The sequence below is a fragment of the Protomyctophum parallelum genome (genome assembly GCF_964188405.1).
Source record: "Protomyctophum parallelum genome assembly, chromosome: 8".
NCBI classification, from domain to species: domain Eukaryota; kingdom Metazoa; phylum Chordata; class Actinopteri; order Myctophiformes; family Myctophidae; genus Protomyctophum; species Protomyctophum parallelum.
The window spans coordinates 38,503,659-38,524,206 of NC_139703.1; the positions used below are offsets into that span (position 1 = coordinate 38,503,659).

General features: G+C 45.2%; 1 protein-coding gene across 4 annotated transcripts in view; it reads left to right on the forward strand.

Annotated features, from left to right (window-relative positions):
- The window catches only part of LOC310862572 (engulfment and cell motility protein 2), a 42,923-nt gene that overhangs the window by 10,627 nt on the left and 11,748 nt on the right, over positions 1-20,548 (forward strand). The window contains exons 5-18 of one of the 4 annotated variants that reach the window (XM_083770533.1): positions 1,755-1,827; positions 2,732-2,782; positions 3,506-3,675; positions 5,205-5,304; positions 8,774-8,925; positions 9,483-9,561; positions 10,950-10,985; positions 12,241-12,291; positions 13,488-13,610; positions 14,621-14,740; positions 15,548-15,652; positions 18,639-18,747; positions 19,457-19,593; positions 20,325-20,488. In XM_083770533.1, coding sequence (XP_083626659.1) covers positions 1,755-1,827; positions 2,732-2,782; positions 3,506-3,675; positions 5,205-5,304; positions 8,774-8,925; positions 9,483-9,561; positions 10,950-10,985; positions 12,241-12,291; positions 13,488-13,610; positions 14,621-14,740; positions 15,548-15,652; positions 18,639-18,747; positions 19,457-19,593; positions 20,325-20,488 — 1,470 coding nt within the window. Of the gene's footprint in view, positions 1-1,754; positions 1,828-2,731; positions 2,783-3,505; positions 3,676-5,204; positions 5,305-8,773; positions 8,926-9,482; positions 9,562-10,949; positions 10,986-12,240; positions 12,292-13,487; positions 13,611-14,620; positions 14,741-15,547; positions 15,653-17,003; positions 17,016-18,638; positions 18,748-19,456; positions 19,594-20,324; positions 20,489-20,548 lie in introns of those variants that run through there. The other 3 variants (XM_083770530.1, XM_083770531.1, XM_083770532.1) reach the window with 3 other exon arrangements.

Below are 20,548 nucleotides of genomic sequence, written 5' to 3' on the forward strand. Positions count from 1 at the left end.
AGAAGTGTGTGACGGGTAAGCATCATCGCCGCCGCTCGCACAAAGAAAAACAAACCGCGTCCTGTTTCCTGCTTTGTTTCTGTGTTTATCCGTCTCTATCCTCACAGCATGTCTGTCCTTGTATCTGTTTAACTCGCACGACCGTCGCTACGTCATCAGATCCAGATGTAGAGTGGGCGGGCGTAGCAGATCGAGGTTCAGGGATTTGCATGAATCATCATCAACAACATAACAAAGTGGAACTGTAATGTCATAGTTGTCCCGATACCATTTTTTTCAGACCGAGTACAAGTACTTAATTTTTGCTTCCTCCCCTTACTTTGGGAAACAACACCAGTTGAACAGAACACAACCCTGGTACAGAACACAACACCAGTTGAACAGAACACAACCCTGGTACAGAACACAACACCAGTTGAACAGAACACAACCCTGGTACAGAACACAACACCAGTTGAACAGAACACAACCCTGGTACAGAACACAACAGAACACAACACCAGTTGAACAGATCACAACCCTAGTATACAGACACGTTATGGCGTTTTAGTTCCCCTCTGCCTCTACGGTTTTGTCTCTTTTATTCAAACTCACATAGAGGTCTACTTTCTCACAGTCCAGCACCACACTTTAACAAGCAAAGTATATATGTTTTGTGCTTATACAACCCTGTTGTTATTACCCTTAGTATTACTATATCACTTATTTAATTTCCCCTGATGATGATGTTCTATCCGTGAAGAACTCTTTTCTACTTCTTTTTTTTGTTGTATCCGCTTATCTCTTTTTGCCCTTTCCCTCCCACTGCCTTCCACTCATTTCAAGCTGTTAGATTATTATTTCTGCTGCTCTTCAGTCCCAAAACGCCCACTGAATATTTCCCCAGTCCTCATATCGTCATCTCATTTCTCCATCTGTTACTCTGGTAGAACGGAGCTTCTGCCAGGCGGCAGGATGACTTTATCAACCTTTAGAGATACAGTACATTATGCTGCTAGGCCAGGAATATTGATCATGAATTTATTAAAAATAATGCACTTAGTTTTAGTTTAGTTTAGTCATTTTCTTTCTTTTGCACTTACTCTTTTTATACTAATATTTGTTCAGATTCACTTTATGATTACTCAGTCAGACACGCACGCACGCACGCACACACGCACGCACGCACACACACACACACACACACACCAAAAAGGTCCCAAACAAACTTTGCACAACACATCTGAGGCTGGCCTACTGATAGTTCACCCGATAGCTGGAACAAAACATGGTGAAGCAGCATTTCACCATTATGCACCACAAACCTGGAATAGCATTCCAGGTTACATTAGGAAATCCCCAACCATAGCCGTTTTTAAGTCCAATTTAAAAACGTATTTATTTAACATTGCAGTGATTTCTACTAATAACAGCTTGGTCTTGCCTGAAATTTAAATTAACTGTGTTTCTATTAAAGGTGGGAGTATTTGTTGTAATGTATATGCTCCTATATCTTATTTTAATTGTATCTATTATAATCTGTATTCATTTTAAAGTGCACTGTTGCACTCTGTATTTGTTTATATTCTGTAAAGCACTTTGAATTGCCTTGTGTATGAAAGGTGCTATATAAATAAAATTGCCTTGCCTTGCCTTGCCTTGCACATTATGTGCACATACTTACTTACACATACTTTTTTTATAGACGTTAACCATCACCTGTGTATCCTCTCTCTCTCTCTCTCTCTCTCTCTCTCTCTCTATCTCTCTCTCAGCTGGTCTCTGTCTGGCTCAGAGCAGTTCGCCCTTCGTTACGCTGACGGCCCTCAGCTCTACATCACTGAGCCGGTAGGTCTCGGGTCAGGGGGGATGTTCTACAATCTACATAGATACTCCACTGTTACGTTCTTAGTTTATACATGATTCTTGATAACTACGTTTTATATATGTGATGTATGCCATGCTTTGTTTTTGCTTAATGTAAGTCGCTCTGGATCAAGAGCGTCTGCTAAATGCCTGAATTGTAAATGCCTAAATTGTTCTATGTTTCATGTCATTTGCAGCAGTGTTGTTTTCGACGAAGACTACCTTTTTCCACTAACGAAAACTAAATGGAAACTAAATGAAGACTAATCTATGATGACTAAAACTAAGACTAAATATATTGACAATTTCGTCAACAAATAGAAACTAGACTAAAATGTTAGACAGGGACTAGTGGACAAGAGATCCAGTATAAGTCATTTTACACTTGGTTGCATGCTGAAAATATTTTCAACTAGTGTCACTCTTTTCTGAGTCCTCCGGCCGTATTCATTCATTAATGCACTTAACCCATTTGGAGCTGAGGCCGGTTCTGCAAGCCCAGCAAGCCAAATGACGCCACAATGACGTCCTGAGGTGAGGTTCAGGACTAGGCCAAATCACAGCCCATATGGGGATGATGTTTATACGTCATTTCCAGGACGTCTTCACCAGTTGAAATAATAATAATATAGCTTATTCTGGGACAGATCTGACTTGTTAGTTATGATATGACTTAAGTTGATCTGGCCTCGATCAGACTCTCTCTGTGATTCATCCAGGGACGTCCGTCTTAGCGGGCAGAATTCATGTGAAATTAAGAACAGGACCATCCATACTTAGTGAACTTGTACTTATACGCTGTTCTCTCTCTCTCTCTCTCTCTCTCTCTCTCTCTCTCTCTCTCTCTCTCTCTCTCTCTCTCTCTGTCTCTCTCTCTCTTTCTTAGAGCCGAGGTGAAATTAAGAACGGGACCATCCTTCGATTAGCCATTTCTCCGGTGAGAAATCTTCTTCTTCACTACAGTATTAGTGCCCTTGAATCTTTCACCGGGAATTAAGAGTATGTAATCAGGTGTGAATGTTGTGTTCTTATTATTATATGCTTTGAAGCTGCATTCAGGACGAATTTGAATGAATACAAATTTATTTATTTGTTTATTTTTTTTAAAGGTTACTTTTTGGCTTGAACACGCGGCACGCTGTCAGGCCAGAGCCTACAGTATATGTTGCATTCGCCTGGACCACTAGGCCAGCAGGGGGCGCCCCAATACACATTTATTTTAACCAATTAATTTAGACCCGAGGTCGACTCTACAAAATGCCTTCGAAATCAAATCCTAATACAAGTTTTCTGAAAAACGTTTTTGAAAAAAAAAAAAAAAAAATCTTAATATTTTTAAATCGTGTTGCCATATATCGTCGTTGTCGGGTGGAAACCTTGTATGCCCCAAACCTATTATTATTTTAACCCATTTAGACCTGAGTTAAAAACATTCACTTTGAAAGAATATATATTCAAAGATTTGCGCCACATTTTTTCAAAAATAGCAGACCTACAAGCTCATAGCGCGCCACTCGGTGGCGCGCTATGAGCTTGTAGATCTGCTATTTTTCAATAGCTAAAGCATAACATAATGCTAACACCAAAAGGGGTTCCCGCCCAAAATGGGTTAAAATCACACTCATGTGAAATTACTTACAGTAACAACAACCCCCTACAGGCCCGCGCTGCGCGTCAGCTCCTGGAGAGGATCCAGTCCCACGGCATCGACGCCCGCCTGGAGGCGCTGAAGGAGCTCGCCAAGCTGTCGGCCGACCCCACCTTCGCCACGGAGTTCATCAACATGGAGGGCATCGGGACCCTGGCACGCCTCGTCGAGAGCGGCACCCAGTGAGTTGGTTTTTGACACGTATAAACCTAGCGCTTTTTGCTTTTTGCTGCTGTTTGCAGCATGCCATACGCCATGTGTACGTTGGGATGGCCAAAGCTAGCACAGCTCTGCTAGCACACTTCATGGACCCAGGACTCTGTTGACTGCTGGCTTCTATAACAAGTTAAATCAACAGAGGATTTGACTATTAAATCAACAGAGGATTTGACTATTAATCATAATGCTATTGTCAATTAATATTCCTGTCCCTATCCCACCCTATTGTCAGTCGAGACTATCAATTTTATTTTTTAATGTTTTTTTGCCTTTATTTTATATTTTTTATGGAGGGAGGGACAGACAGTAGGCTGACAGGAAATGGGGAGAGAGATGGGGGGGGGGGGGGACATGCAGTAAAGGCCGTCGGGATCGGGATTCGAACCCGCGGCACACTGCCAGACTGGATTACCAGCCAAGGTGCCTGGACCGCTGAGCCACGGCCCAGGCCGAGACTATTCATTTGATACAGCCTTTTTTTGGCGGTAACGTTAGCGTTTTCTCGCCATCGGTTGATGCTTCTTATCCATATGAGTCAATCGGCCGGTTTGAAGAAGTAGGTCGGGAGTGGCTTCTTGTCGGAATCAGCCGGTAATTTAAATGGCCCAACCTGCCTACCGTCTACCGATGATGTCACTGGTGGGCAGGTTTCCGAACTGTCCACAGCTCACCTCTAAGAGTGACGGCATCTTATAATGAGCCTTAGCGTGGAGGACCAATTATATGAAGCTAGGTTGAAAATGGGTCTTCATCAGGGCATACATTATTAGGGCATTCACTTCTAGTCATTTTTACTAGTTGACTAGTTGCCTAGTTTACTAGACGACTAGTCGACCTAAGTAACTATAATCCATTGGCCTACAAAATCGGGGGGAAACATAAACATTTTTTTCTTATCAACTAGTCAACTAGTACCAACAAGGTCGACTAGTGGACTGGATTTACTAGTCGACTAGTTGCTTAATGCCCTAACATGCATACATGTCCTAATGAAGACTCGGGAGTCGAAACATGTTTGGCTTTTTAACTTTAATAAAGTACCCCGATGCTGGGATCTCAGCCCTCTTCTAAGTGTTTCTGTGTCTGCTGTAGTTTTGGTGAGATGCTGGGATCTCTTCTAAGTGTTTCTGTGTCTGCTGTAGTTTTGGGGAGATGCTGGGATCTCTTCTAAGTGTTTCTGTGTCTGCTGTAGTTTTGGGGAGATGCTGGGATCTCTTCTAAGTGTTTCTGTGTCTGCTGTAGTTTTGGGGAGATGCTGGGATCTCTTCTAAGTGTTTCTGTGTCTCCTGTAGTTTTGGTGAGATGCTGGGATCTCTTCTAAGTGTTTCTGTGTCTGCTGTAGTTTTGGTGAGATGCTGGGATCTCTTCTAAGTGTTTCTGTGTCTGCTGTAGTTTTGGTGAGATGCTGGGATCTCTTCTAAGTGTTTCTGTGTCTCCTGTAGTTTTGGGGAGATGCTGGGATCTCTTCTAAGTGTTTCTGTGTCTCCTGTAGTTTTGGTGAGATGCTGGCCTTCACCCTCACTGCCTTCCTGGAGCTCATGGACCATGGGATCGTATCCTGGGACCTTCTCTCACTGTCCTTCATTAAACAGGTACAGTATATGTTATATAATGTAAACGTCGGTGTCAGGGACACCTCAGTATTAAGACCCGTATGCAGAATAATCCAGGAAACAACGACTTGCACTCAAGTACCTTTATTTTAACTCAGAAAACCCTCCCAGGGCATACATAACAGAAAGTCCCACTCTTGGGCACACAGTGTTATAATTGAGCAACCTAACCAATAACACAGAGTCCCTAATATACCTCCATGCTCATTAACCAAAGTCTCTTCAGCTTAGAAGTGCAGGTGGACACAGTCTCACAATCAGCCATGGGAAGGGAGGCAACAGAGGGGCAAAGGTAGGGACGGCGGTCCAGGCATGGTACGTTCTAGGACAGGACGTGACAGCCGGATTCATTTTTACACTGCTGTCTGTGCTGTGCCTCCACGTACGGAGGAGCACGCACGCACACAACGCACGCACTAACTATTACTCGAAGTATAGTTTTATTAACACCATAGATTTCACTGTGTAGTTTATGAATTAAACACATTGATAAAGTCCCCTGCTGCGGTCGACAGCGCAGTGTGAACGCAAACGCAGCAAGTTAAAAATGCAAGAATGACGCAACTTCGCATCGAGTCTACCGAAGTAGAGGTGAGAATGGGACCTAAATCAGTAGTTCTCAAACTTTTCTGTGCCAACCCCCAAATTAATATATATAATATATATATATATATTTGGCTGCGGACCCACGGCTGATTATGTGTCCCCCCCCCCCCCCCCAGAAGACTCTACATGATTCAAACACTTTTCTAAAAGGTTCAGAAATAGCAGATGTACAAGCTCGCTGTGACCTAGTAATATATGCTGTTTTTTAGAAGCACTGTTCTAAACCTCTGTCTATTTGTTTTTTGAGTTTTCTGAATAACATTTGTTGATTACATCAGAGTTTATTTGTCATTTTCACACAAACCCTGTGGCTGTAACTAACTACACTGAAAATACAGCCTTTGACACCATTACACCAAAATAAGAACGTGGTGAAATGGCTCGCAGTACCAGTTTCATACTTTTACTGCATTTAATCATCATTTATCTCTGACTGCGAAATCCAAACCAGACAAAATCTGGTTTGCCAGCCAGATGATCCCCCCCCCCCTTAAGTGCTCAATATGAAAGATTATCATGGTCTTATATCTAAAGTATGTTTTGAGGCCACCAGAAGGGGTTAATAAGGGGTTAATAATGACTCAACCATCAGCCCCCCTTGCCTTCCGGAACTGAGTGGGTTGCTGTTGCCTAGCAACTCCATGTCTTATCTGGAGCAGCGCTGGCTTCAGTTTTATGCTCTGTCTGTGTCTAGTTCTGTACTTATTATCACGTCTTTCACCCGCTGGTGCTGTACTGTAAAACCTCTACAACATGTATTAGCTGGCTCAACACCTCTGCAACGGGCTCTATGCATACACGCCATTTTGTAAAGAACATGGGGCCTCTTCCTACTTCCCTCACTGGTGTTACAGATGATACTAGTCTCACGTTACCAGACTGTTGCCTCCGCGATTTCCAAATGCTTCATCATACAGTCTGGACCCGGGGTGCCCAAAAGGTAGATCACAAAGGCTGTGCAGGTAGATCACATGTATGGCATGGTCCTACAAATATATTTAATTTAAATATTTAAAAACAAACTGTTTTGCATGTGCCACTTGAATTAAGGTAACTTGAATAAGGGCCTGTTAGCTAAAACCCACAATGCAATACTTTGTGTTTTACACAAATGTCAGTAGCATTACAAAGTTATAATACAAAAAAAACCCTATACCAATTCAAAATGTACCTCTATTTCCCATTCCAAGTGTGCCTGTCTCATGTCTTACTGTATGTAACTATTCCAAAGCCCCTCAGGTACATTTCTAAACAAATTTCAGCAATGGGATCAACATTTTGTTTTGTGTGTGTAGATCTCATTGAGCTGGTAATTTTGAAAGTGGCTCTCAAGTAAAAGAAAATGTGGGCACCCCCGTTGGTCCAGACTCTGGAGCAACGGAAGAGGTCTCCTGAGTAAGCGATAAAGCGGAAGTGGAGCCTCCTCGCCACTTCCGTTTTGTCTTTACAGTCGCGCACATTTATCCCAATATAAATAGAAAACATCTAAGCATATATATAGCTTGTTGCTTATAGCAGAAAAGGAAATAAAAAAAATCACCCCCGTGTGAACTGAGTGGTGCAACTCTCCCCTCTCCCCTCTCCCCTCTCCCCCTACTCAGCTCATGGGGGCTATAGGCAGGGGCGAAAGTACCAAGGGTGGGGGGGGGGACACATCGAATCCTTGGTGTTACTCTTCCTGCGACCGATATGGCCCTGAAACCAGGCTTTCACCGTCGTCTCGTCCTGACTATTTTCTCTCTTCTTCTTCCCCTTCATGGGCCCCTTGGGGGCGCTGCAGGGCCCCGGTCGATATTTACGCCACTGGCTGTAGGTCCAGACTCTATATAGCATTCGGAGATTGTGGAATAGTTTTCTGGCTACGCGAGACTATACCGAAGATACCAATGAAGGCTCTGTTCCATTCTGGTCAGACAGAGTCAGTGTTAATGATACCAATGAAGGCTCTGTTCCATTCTGGTCAGACAGAGTCAGTGTTAATGATACCAATGAAGGCTCTGTTCCATTCTGGTCAGACAGAGTCAGTGTTAATGATACCAATGAAGGCTCTGTTCCATTCTGGTCAGACAGAGTCAGTGTTAATGATACCAATGAAGGCTCTGTTCCATTCTGGTCAGACAGAGTCAGTGTTAATGATACCAATGAAGGCTCTGTTCCATTCTGGTCAGACAGAGTCAGTGTTAATGATACCAATGAAGGCTCTGTTCCATTCTGGTCAGACAGAGTCAGTGTTAATGATACCAATGAAGGCTCTGTTCCATTCTGGTCAGACAGAGTCAGTGTTAATGATACCAATGCAGGCTCTGTTCCATTCTGGTCAGACAGAGTCAGTGTTAATGATACCAATGAAGGCTCTGTTCCATTCTGGTCAGACAGAGTCAGGGTGTTTTCTTGGGCTTGTTTTCATAGAACATGACGTCTTGCTCTGTGCTAAAGAAGTGTAACAGATGATGTTACGCTGAAATTTAGACTTAGTAATAAAAGATGAATTGAGTGGACAAAACTGTACCTAGGTATAGAAACATCGTAAACATCATATTTTACATTTTTTTATTTTTGCTTTAGCACAGAGCTCTCTCTCCAATCAGATCGCAGGCTACGTGAACCATGTCCTCTCTCTCTGTCCAATCTCTGTCCATTGCTGAAAATAGCCGATGTACAAGCTCACAACACGCCACGCTGCGATGCATTGTGAGCTTGTAGATCAGCTATTGTCAGCATGCAACCAATATTGTGGCTACGTGAACCAGTCTCTCTCTCTGTCCAATCAGATCGCAGGCTACGTGAAACAGCCTCTCTCTCTCTCTCTCTCTCTATCTCTCTCTCTCTCTTGTCCAATCAGATCGCCGGCTACGTGAACCAGCCAATGGTGGACGTGTCCATCCTGCAGCGCTCATTGGCCATCCTGGAGAGCATGGTGCTGAACAGCCACAGCCTCTACCACCGGGTGGCGCAAGAGATCACCGTGGGACAGCTCATCGGGCACCTGCAAGTGTGAGCACACACACATGCACAGGGGGGGCCAGCATCCTAGCATCCTCCTGACAGGGGCAGTGTTTATTTCCTCGACTAAAACTAACATCCTAGCATCCTCCTGACACATGCACAGGGGCATTCTTGATTTCCTCGACTAACTAAGATGGAACATATTCGTCGACGAACATTTTCCGTCGACGGAAACTAAATGAAAACTAAGCTATGATGACTAAAACGAAGACTAAATATACTGACAATTTCTTCAACAAATAAAAACTAGACTAAAATGTTAGATAGGGACTATAGTGGTAGTGGACAAGCAATCCAGTAGAAGTCATTTTACAATATTGGTTGCATGCTGACAATAGCTGATCTACAAGCTCACAACGTGCGGCGCGTTGTCAGTGAGCTTGTAGATTGGCTATTTTCAGAAAGTGTAAAAACAGTTATTGATGGAAAGGCCCGACAAAATACCTTTAGTCGTGTCCCCAGGGGTCCGCGGACCCACTTTGGGAACCACTGGCCTAGACGTGTGGAACAAGATGCTTCTAACTCCACTGGTGTTCCTCTTCCAGGTCTAACCAGGAGATCCAGACGTACGCCATCGCCCTCATCAACGCTCTGTTCCTCAAGGCGCCCGAAGACAGACGCCAGGTCAGTGTCCAGCTCTAAAACATACACTAAAACATACCCGAAGACAGACCCCAGGTCAGTGTCCAGCTCTGAAACATACACTAAAACATACCAGAAGACAGACCCCAGGTCAGTGTCCAGCTCTGAAACATACACTAAAACATATCCGAAGACAGACGCCAGGTCAGTGTCCAGCTCTGAAACATACACTAAAACATACCCGAAGACAGACGCCAGGTCTGGAACATACACTAAAACATACCAGAAGACAGACCCCAGGTCAGTGTCCAGCTCTAAAACATACACTAAAACATACACTAAGACAGACGCCAGGTCAGTGTCCAGCTCTAAAACATACACTAAAACATACCAGAAGACAGACCCCAGGTCAGTGTCCAGCTCTAGAACATACACTAAAACATACCCGAAGACAGACTCCAGGTCAGTGTCCAGCTCTGAAACATACACTAAAACATACCGGAAGACAGACGCCAGGTCAGTGTCCAGCTCTGAAACATACACTAAAACATACCCGAAGACAGACCCCAGGTCAGTGTCCAGCTCTGAAACATAACGCACGCACACACACACACACACACACGCACACACGCACACACACACGCACGCACGCACACACGCATACACACTATGACACCACAAAGAAAACTGACACCGCAAAGAAAACTGTAGGATAGAATGAGATGAATCTGGGCAACGTCCTATACATCATTGGTTCCCAAACTTTTACATGTCAAGGACTCCCAAATTGACACCAATTAGCCCCCGTTTGAAGAGACATGCCGCAGGGACCCCCATAAGAGAAGATATTTACGGCTCTAGCAGTGATTCTCAACCTGTTTAATATCAAGGATCCCCAGTTGGACCTGCATTAGTCTACGGACCCCCCGTTTAATGGCATTTCTATCTCTGGCCTGGGACCCCCAATTTACAAAAATCAATGTTCATTTAACTCTGAGAGTGTACAACACTACAACCATTTGTACACTCTCAGAGTTACAGACCCATAAAGGCTCATACATAGTCTGGATTTTCGGTGGTGAGGTGACCACCGAACTACAACATGATGTCACGAGCCGCCACCGCTCCAGCCCTTCTCTCTGTTTTTACTCACCACCGCTCAGCGTTATTTCAGCTCCGGTGGTCACCTCACCACCGGAGCGGTGGTCACCTCACCACCGAAAATCCAGACTATGAATAGGCCTTAACGAGGCTCGTATACGACTGTTGTGACGTCCTCCCGTCGCATGCCGTGCCCTGTGACGTACTGTATGCCGTTCTCTATCTCATGGTCCATGTATAAGTGTTGTGCACTTCTTTTTGTTTCCATTTACTGTTCCGCCCCACACCCCCTCCTCCCTGACCCCTGACCCTTGACCCCTGACCCCTAGGAGGAGTGTACTAACCCTCTGGACCGGCAGCTCACTGTGAGTACACATCACATCTCACGCCATCATCCTCTCTCTCTCTCTCTGTCCTCCTTCAGTCAGTCAGTCTTCTTCCCTTTTTGTTTTCTCCTCTCCTTATATCTCTGTGCCATATATTATATATACTGTATGAACTACGTTATCCACATGTATCCCCAGATTCGAACCCGGGTCTCCCGCCCCGATTCTATAAATGTCTTCTACATCCTGACAGTTTTCTGAAAAAGCTATGTTTCTATGTCAGCAGATCTACAAGCTCATAGCGCGCCACTTGGTGGCGCGCTATGAGCTTGTAGATCTGCTATTTTTCAATAGCTAAAGCACAGCATAATGCTAACACCAAAAGGGGTTCCCGCCCAAAATGGGTTAATACATCTGTGTAGTAGCGTATGTTAATGCTAGTAAAAGTGCAAGTAAATGTCCATAATTCTAAATTTACTTGAGTAAAAGTACAAATTTATTGGTATCAAATTGCGCTTAAAAGTAGTAAATGTAGTTTTCAAATGTATGCAATGTATACAAATCTTTTGAAAATAGCAGATCTACAAGCTCACAACGCTTTGTGAGCTTGGAGATCGGCTACTTTCAAATGGCCCGAAATGTATGCAGGGCTGAAGTGGTTAACGTATGTTTTGTAATAATAATCAAAAACATTTTTGATTGACAGTTTTCAAATAATTAGTGGAGTAAAAGTATATATTTGCCTCTGAGATGCAATGTAGTGAAAGTACAGTAGCCTACTTTAGTAAATGTTAGGGTTGTCCCGGGAGCAAAAACAACGTGATAGTATCAATATTATATCCATATCATGACATTGATATCATGATATACTGGATATTGTCTGTGATTTGGGATATTGTATTTTGTGACATGGCATACAGTACGTGTACATGTTCTATAAAAAATAGAAATATCAGATTGGGAAAAATCGGTAATTGGCAGATATACAAAATGAAATGATCGGAATGGGACCGTGATCGATCGGGACATCCCTAGTAAATGTCCTTGTAAATGTACTTCTCTGGATTGTGTCTTGGATGAGCCGTAGATGGTTTTGTCTTATACGTGATCGCGGGAGACCCGGAGTTGAATCATGAATCCTAAAGGATCGCAGCTTTAAAAACCCCTTTGTGGAATCAGAGCGGGGGCAGATGTGCCGCTACGCTACGTGCAGCATATTGACAGTGAAGCTATCATTCACGCAACAGGGCTGTTCTACTGTACATCTATGTGTGCTTTGTTATTCCTCCCCCAGGAGATGGCGAGCACCTTGGCTCAGAAGCACCTGAGATCCATCATCCTTAATGTGAGTGTCTGTCGGCTCCATCGTTGGTCGTTATTATACGGCCGTCAAAATGTCCAACTATAACAGGCTTTATGCAGACAGCATCCTTTCACTGTTTCATCTATCTATCTATCTATCTATCTATCTATCTATCTATCTATCTATCTATCTATCTATCTATCTATCTATCTATCTATCTATCTATCTATCTATCTATCTATCTATCTATCTATCTATCTATCTATCTATCTATCTATGAATGCACCACGACTCTGTATACGTCTGTCTGTCTGTACGTGTGTACAGTTGTAATGCACGGAACTCGAGAACCATTCGCCTCACCGACTTCATATTCGACGCGCGCGTTTCCACACCCCCGCAGGGACTGGACACCGGGCACTTGCACTGCCTGTGGGGTTTGGAACACGTGCGTCGAATGTGTAGTCGGTGGGGCGAACGGTTCTCGAGTTACAGTATGTGGATTACAGACATACAGTATACGTACAGTACACACGTATGTACACGCACAGAGACGCGGTGCATTTATAGATGGATAATTTGCGATTATGTAATAATAATTGTGACAGGCCTATAACTCGTACAGGAGACTTGGCTCAGATTTTGAAGCCATTAGATTTGGCTTCAGGGACCCTGTTGGACTGCATGCCCGCGCTGATAATAATAATAATAATAATAACTTTATTTATATAGCACTTTTCTGGACAAAGTCACAAAGTGCTGTACAACAAATTCACTAAAAAAAAATTCCTAGACGGCTTTGTTTTGTTTTATTTTTTTATTGTAGCCGCAGGTATTTACTAAATACAGTCGAGAGTGATTTGTATTGGCAATAGGTGACAATTGGCGTCACACACACACAAATATACAGTATAGTCAAGCTCCATGCTGTTTTGTTCAGGTTTTAATGGATTCAAACAACAGCACAAAACAGTAACTGTTGTTTATTCCCTGCTCAACGAACCCAGGCTATTTACCAAAAGCTAGTGCCTGTAACACCGTTGCATGGGTGGAGAAGGACTGCACTAAGTCATTCATTCCACCTACAGCATTGTGATTGTGAATGCGGTACCATAGTGAGGCTGTCCGTTGCTGCGATGGCAAACTGCATTATCTGCTTATCTCCAGCTGTTTGGTACGGTACAGTACGGTGCGGTGTACGGTACAGTACAGTATATGCTTTTATCTTTTATTATCAGCACATCATCAGAGGCAATCGGCCAATCAAAGCCGAGATGGCCCATCAGCTGTACGTGCTGCAGGTGCTGACCTTTAACCTCTTGGAGGAGCGTATGATGACCAAGATGGACCCCAACGACCAGGTGAGGACTTAGACCTTTTGTTATGATGACCAAGATGACCATATTTATACATACATTCAGTGGATTTTCTGTGGGCTGTAGTTTTCTCTGGGGGTTTGGAAGCCTTTTGAGCTGCAATGAAAATAAGCAAAACTGTGAAAACAGTGACGTTAAAAGTTCAGGTGTTTTGTGTGCAATTGAGCTGCAGAAAACCTAAAAAAAAAGAAACTAAGAAGAATTACAAAAACCTTTTTTTTAATGTCACAATCCCTTTAAAGATGGATTGCAGTGCTTTTTGTATTTCTGCTCTTAGGGGCAGTGCCCTGTAAGCCAGGTGGCCTACAGGGCACTGCCCCTAAGAGCAGAATCCATGGAGCCTACAGGGCACTGCCCCTAAGAGCAGAATCCATGGAGCCTACAGGGCACTGCCCCTAAGAGCAGAATCCATGGAGCCTACAGGGCACTGCCCCTAAGAGCAGAATCCATGGAGCCTACAGGGCACTGCCCCTAAGAGCAGAATCCATGGAGCCTACAGGGCACTGCCCCTAAGAGCAGAATCCATGGAGCCTACAGGGCACTGCCCCTAAGAGCAGAATCCATGGAGCCTACAGGGCACTGCCCCTAAGAGCAGAATCCATGGAGCCTACAGGGCACTGCCCCTAAGAGCAGAATCCATGGAGCCATGGAATCCAGGGCACCCCTCTGTGGATTCGTCTATACCTTCTTTACATTCCACACCACACCCCACTACACTGTTCTGTGTGGAGGCAGGCTCAGAGAGACGTCATCTTAACCCATTCTGACCTGAGATCAGATTCTAAAAATGCCTTCTACATCCTGACAGTTTTCTGAAAAAGCTATGTTTCTATGTCAGTGTTCTTCGATTTTTCTAAAATAGCAGACCTACAAGTTCGTAGCGCGCCACTCGGTGGCGCGCTACGAGCTTGTAGATCTGCTATTTTTCAATAGCTAAAGCATAACATAATGCTAACACCAAAATGGGTTAATGTTACTGTTCTGTGTCGAGGCAGGCTCAGAGGGACGTCATCTTCGAACTGCGGCGGATCGCCTTCGATGGAGAGAACGATCCCAGCGGGACGGAGAAGAGGAAGGCCCTCTACACCAAGGACTACAAGATGCTGGGGTTCACCGTGAGTGCTGCTCCACTTTATTACTGCTATATTTCTGCAAATCCTTGAATATATATATATATATATATATATATATATTTTTTTTTAATATATTTTTAATCCCACGATTTTGTAACCCTTTTTTCACCCCTGTGTCAATCATCTAATGTGATCCTGGGCTCTACACACCCTCCGCCAACCTGGGGAGAGCAACGGACTTGAACTCATGCTTCCTTCATGCCTGAGTGTCCAAGTTGCTCCTTTACACCTGACAGGGGGGGAGTTTCCCTGGTTGGACGTAGCGCGTGGAAGGAACACGTTATTCCAACCAGTTCCTTTCCCCTTCATCAGGCGCCCCGGTTGGCCAGGGGGAGGCAGTTTAGTGACCAGGATTATATATATATTTTTTAAAGCATTTTTTACCTCAAATCTTTGTTATGGGGGTCCCTGGAACAAAACATTTTGAGGTGGGGGTCCGCCACAAAAACATATAATTCCTGCGGCAAGGCACCGAGTGCTGCGCTACAAGGTCTGAAATTATTTTAAATCGTGAAAATGTGGCCCAAATTTAGAATATACAGTATATTCTTTCAGAGAGAACGTTTTTAACTCAAATCTCTGCTTCTGGGGGGGGGGGGGTCCCTGGAACTACATATTTTCAGATGGGGGTCGGCGGCCAATTACAGATATTTCTGGGGGTCCTTCACATGACATATTTTTGAGAACGACTGACATAGAAACATGGGTTTTTCACAGAAAACTGTCCTCAGGTCAAAATGGGTTAATGTGTTATAATGGGTTGTGCTTGTGTGGCGTTGCGTTTTGCAGAACCACGTGAACCCGGCCACGGACTTCACCCAGACTCCTCCAGGGATGCTGGCTCTGGACAACATGCTGTACCTGGCCAAGCTGCACCAGGACACCTATATCAGGGTGAGTCTAGTCTGGTCACCTACATCAGGGTGAGTCTAGTCTGGTCACCTACATCAGGGTGAGTCTAGTCAGGACACCTACATCAGGGTGAGTCTAGTCTGGTCACCTACATCAGGGTGAGTCTAGTCTGGTCACCTACATCAGGGTGAGTCTAGTCTGGTCACCTACATCAGGGTGAGTCTAGTCAGGACACCTACATCAGGGTGAGTCTAGTCTGGTCACCTACATCAGGGTGAATCTAGTCAGGACACCTACATCAGGGTGAGTCTAGTCTGGTCACCTACATCAGGGTGAATCTAGTCAGGACACCTACATCAGGGTGAGTCTAGTCAGGACACCTACATCAGGGTGAGTCTAGTCTGGTCACCTACATCAGGGTGAGTCTAGTCTGGTCACCTACATCAGGGTGAATCTAGTCAGGACACCTACATCAGGGTGAGTCTAGTCAGGACACCTACATCAGGGTGAGTCTAGTCAGGACACCTACATCAGGGTGAGTCTAGTCAGGACACCTACATCAGGGTGAGTCTAGTCAGGACACCTACATCAGGGTGAGTCTAGTCAGGACACCTACATCAGGGTGAGTCTAGTCAGGACACCTACATCAGGGTGAGTCTAGTCAGGACACCTACATCAGGGTGAGTCTAGTCTGGTCACCTACATCAGGGTGAATCTAGTCAGGACACCTACATCAGGGTGAGTCTAGTCAGGACACCTACATCAGGGTGAGTCTAGTCAGGACACCTACATCAGGGTGAGTCTAGTCAGGACACCTACATCAGGGTGAGTCTAGTCTGGTCACCTACATCAGGGTGAGTCTAGTCTGGTCACCTACATCAGGGTGAGTCTAGTCAGGACACCTACATCAGGGTGAGTCTAGTCTGGTCACCTACATCAGGGTGAGTCTAGTCAGGACACCTACATCAGGGTGAGTCTAGTCTGGTCACCTACATCAGGGTGAGTCTAGTCAGGACACCTACATCAGGGTGAGTCTAGTCAGGACACCTACATCAGGGTGAGTCTAGTCAGAACACCTACATCAGGGTGAGTCTAGTCTGGTCACCTACATCAGGGTGAGTCTAGTCTGGTCACCTACATCAGGGTGAGTCTAGTCAGGACACCTACATCAGGGTGAGTCTAGTCTGGTCACCTACATCAGGGTGAGTCTAGTCAGGACACCTACATCAGGGTGAGTCTAGTCTGGTCACCTACATCAGGGTAAGTCTAGTCAGGACACCTACATCAGGGTGAGTCTAGTCAGGACACCTACATCAGGGTGAGTCTAGTCAGGACACCTACATCAGGGTGAGTCTAGTCAGGACACCTACATCAGGGTGAGTCTAGTCAGGACACCTACATCAGGGTGAGTCTAGTCCGGACACCTACATCAGGGTGAGTCTAGTCTGGTCACCTACATCAGGGTGAGTCTAGTCTGGTCACCTACATCAGGGTGAGTCTAGTCTGGTCACCTACATCAGGGTTAGTCTAGTCTGGTCACCTACATCAGGGTGAGTCTAGTCTGGTCACCTACATCAGGGTGAGTCTAGTCTGGTCACCTACATCAGGGTGAGTCTAGTCTGGTCACCTACATCAGGGTGAGTCTAGTCTGGTCACCTACATCAGGGTGAGTCTAGTCTGGTCACCTACATCAGGGTGAGTCTAGTCTGGTAACCTACATCAGGGTGAGTCTAGTCTGGTCACCTACATCAGGGTGAGTCTAGTCTGGTCACCTACATCAGGGTGAGTCTAGTCTGGTCACCTACATCAGGGTGAGTCTGGACACCGCTCATGCACCAGAGCTACGTCAGACAGTCTCTGAGTCACTTTCACAGAGCAGCACAGAGTGTTTCTTTTTTTTTTTTATGATTTTTTGTGGCTTTCGCCTTTATTATATATATTTTTTATGGAGGGACACAGTAGACTGACAGGAGATGGGGAGAGAGATGGGGGGGGGGGGGGAAGACATGCAGTAAAGGCCGTCGGGATCGGGAGTCGAACCCGCGGCACACTGCCAGACTGGATTACCAGCTAAGGTGCCTGGACCACTGAGCCACGGCCCAGGCCGTCACAGAGTGTTTCTGTCAGCTTTTATTTGTTTGCTTTGAGACCAAGTTTTGGTTTATAACTCCCAGTTGACTTGTATTTGGTTCAAGTGTTAAAGCATTGGTGTATAATGAACTGTATAAGAACCAACGGTTACAGGACAAAGGCTATCTGCAGGACTAGTAGAATGTCTTCTATTAGCCATCTAATTCTAATAGAAGAGTTGCAACATTGAGGGGGCAGAAACCGAGCGCTGTTCGTGCAGCCTGAATTGGTAGAAGCTGGAGTTGGAAATACATTGTTTTCAACGAGGGAGGGCGGCGCAAATAAGAGCTATTTTAAGCATGTGTGCAACATGACAACTGTTTTAACAACTAAAGATCTTTTTTTATTTAGACGTCAGGCCTAAATGGGTTAAGGACTCAGTTTGGAGCATGCTAACACACATGGCGCTATGGTTCTGTCCGTTTGGAGCATGCTAACACACATGGCGCTATGATTCTGTCCGTTTGGAGCATGCTACTAACACACATGGCGCTATGATTCTGTCTGTTTGGAGCATGCTAACACACATGGCGCTATGATTCTGTCTGTTTGGAGCATGCTAACACACATGGCGCTATGATTCTGTCAGTTTGGAGCATGCTACTAACACACATGGCGCTATGATTCTGTCTGTTTGGAGCATGCTACTAACACACATGGCGCTATGATTCTGTCTGTTTGGAGCATGCTAACACACATGGCGCTATGATTCTGTCAGTTTGGAGCATGCTACTAACACACATGGCGCTATGATTCTGTCTGTTTGGAGCATGCTACTAACACACATGGCGCTATGATTCTGTCCGTTTGGAGCATGCTACTAACACACATGGCGCTATGATTCTGTCCGTTTGGAGCATGCTAACACACATGGCGCTATGATTCCGTCCCGCCACAGATCGTCCTGGAGAACAGCAGCCGCGAGGACAAGCACGAGTGTCCGTTTGGCCGCTGTGCCATCGAGCTGACCCGCATGCTGTGTGAGATCCTGCAGGTTGGAGAGCTGCGTAAGTACACTGCATTTCCAGGGACGGATTAACCCCCACAAGGGCCCCTGGGCCGGTAATATCTTTTCCGTGTTTTTCCGTGTTTTTGTCATCTTTTTAACCTAAATTTAACAAAATCAACAGCCAATGAAGGGCCCCAGGAGCCCTTTTCAGGGCGTCAAACCTAGTACCTCACGGTCCAATTTCCCTGAAAGGCCCCTGAGATCCAAGGGCCCCACTGGCCCAATGGCTAATTTGTCCCTGTGCATTTCTCAGACAGAGTAAAGTAAACCAATGTACTCATAAGTATTGTAAACATTTAGGTGTTTTTTACTTTACTACTAGTAAATATTGCACTTTTTGCTCCACTATTATTATGAAAACTATATTTTGTTTCTTTGTAACGTAGTAACTAGTAACATTGTGAAATGAGGGTGCATCAAAGAGGCTGCCAGAACTTGGCACACGACACACAATTCACTAATTCAATTTTACTGCCGATTTACGTCTTTCACATGTTTTTTTATTTTCCAATGGTGCTCGCTGCCGTCGATGTGTTTCACGCGCTTTTAGGATTTTATTGATTCAGAATGCTCTCGCCGATATCCACCGACGCTCAAAATTCAAAAGGCAGAGAGCCACAGTCAGGGTACAGTATATATGGGACAGTAGACATGTAAGGGTACAGTATTTATGGGACCCTCACTTCAAACGTCCTCTCTCCGTCCAGCTAACGAAGGCTGCAACGACTACCACCCGATGTTCTTCACCCACGAGCGGGCCTGGGAGGAGTTCTTCTGCGTCTGCATCCAGCTGCTCAACAAGACCTGGAAGGAGATGAGGGCCACGGCCGAGGACTTCAACAAGGTCAGAGACCACCGCACGCACGCACAGCACGCACGCACACACGCACGCACAGCACAGCACGCACACACGCACGCATGCACAGCACGCACGCACGCACGCACAGCACAGACCTCTGTGGGTCCAGTGTTCATTTTGTCAACTAAAACTATGGTGAAAAGGTTTCGTTTCGTTTCGTTTTTCTCTGACGAAAACAAAATAAAAACTAAAACTAAACATATTAACGATTTCGTCAACCAATAAATACTAGACTAAAATGTTAGGGAGGGAGGGACTAGTGGAGAAAGGATCAAGTAATTTTATGTTTAGTTGCGCTCTGAACCCTCTGAAAATAGCAAATCTACTGTATGTAGATCGGCTATTTTCAGCATGCGACGCAATCAAGGCCGGGAGCTAATCTGTGTTGTTTGCTGTGTCCATCTAACCTGTGGTGGTACAGTATGCAGGTGAAGCAGGGCAGGTGGTCTGATCTGTGTTGTTTCTTGAATTGAATTGAATTGAATTGAATTGTGTCTATAGGTGATGCAGGTGATGTGGGAGCTGATCTGTGTTGTGTTGTGTCTATAGGTGATGCAGGTGGTGAGGGAGCTGATCTGTGATCTGTGCTGTGTGTTGTGTCTCCAGGTGATGCAGGTGGTGAGGGAGCTGATCTGTGATCTGTGTTGTGTTGTGTCTATAGGTGATGCAGGTGGTGAGGGAGCTGATCTGTGATCTGTGTTGTGTTGTGTCTATAGGTGATGCAGGTGGTGAGGGAGCAGATCACCAGGGCTCTGGCCATGAAGCCGTCCTCCCTGGACCAGCTGAAGGCCAAGCTGCGCGGCCTCAGCTACTCCGAGATCCTCCGCCTGCGCCAGTCGGAGAGGATGAGCCAGGACGACTTCCAGTCGCCGCCCATTATGTCAGTTTGTCACCGTAAACTATGCTTGTCTTATCGGCACTGTATGTCCTCAAAGCTTTG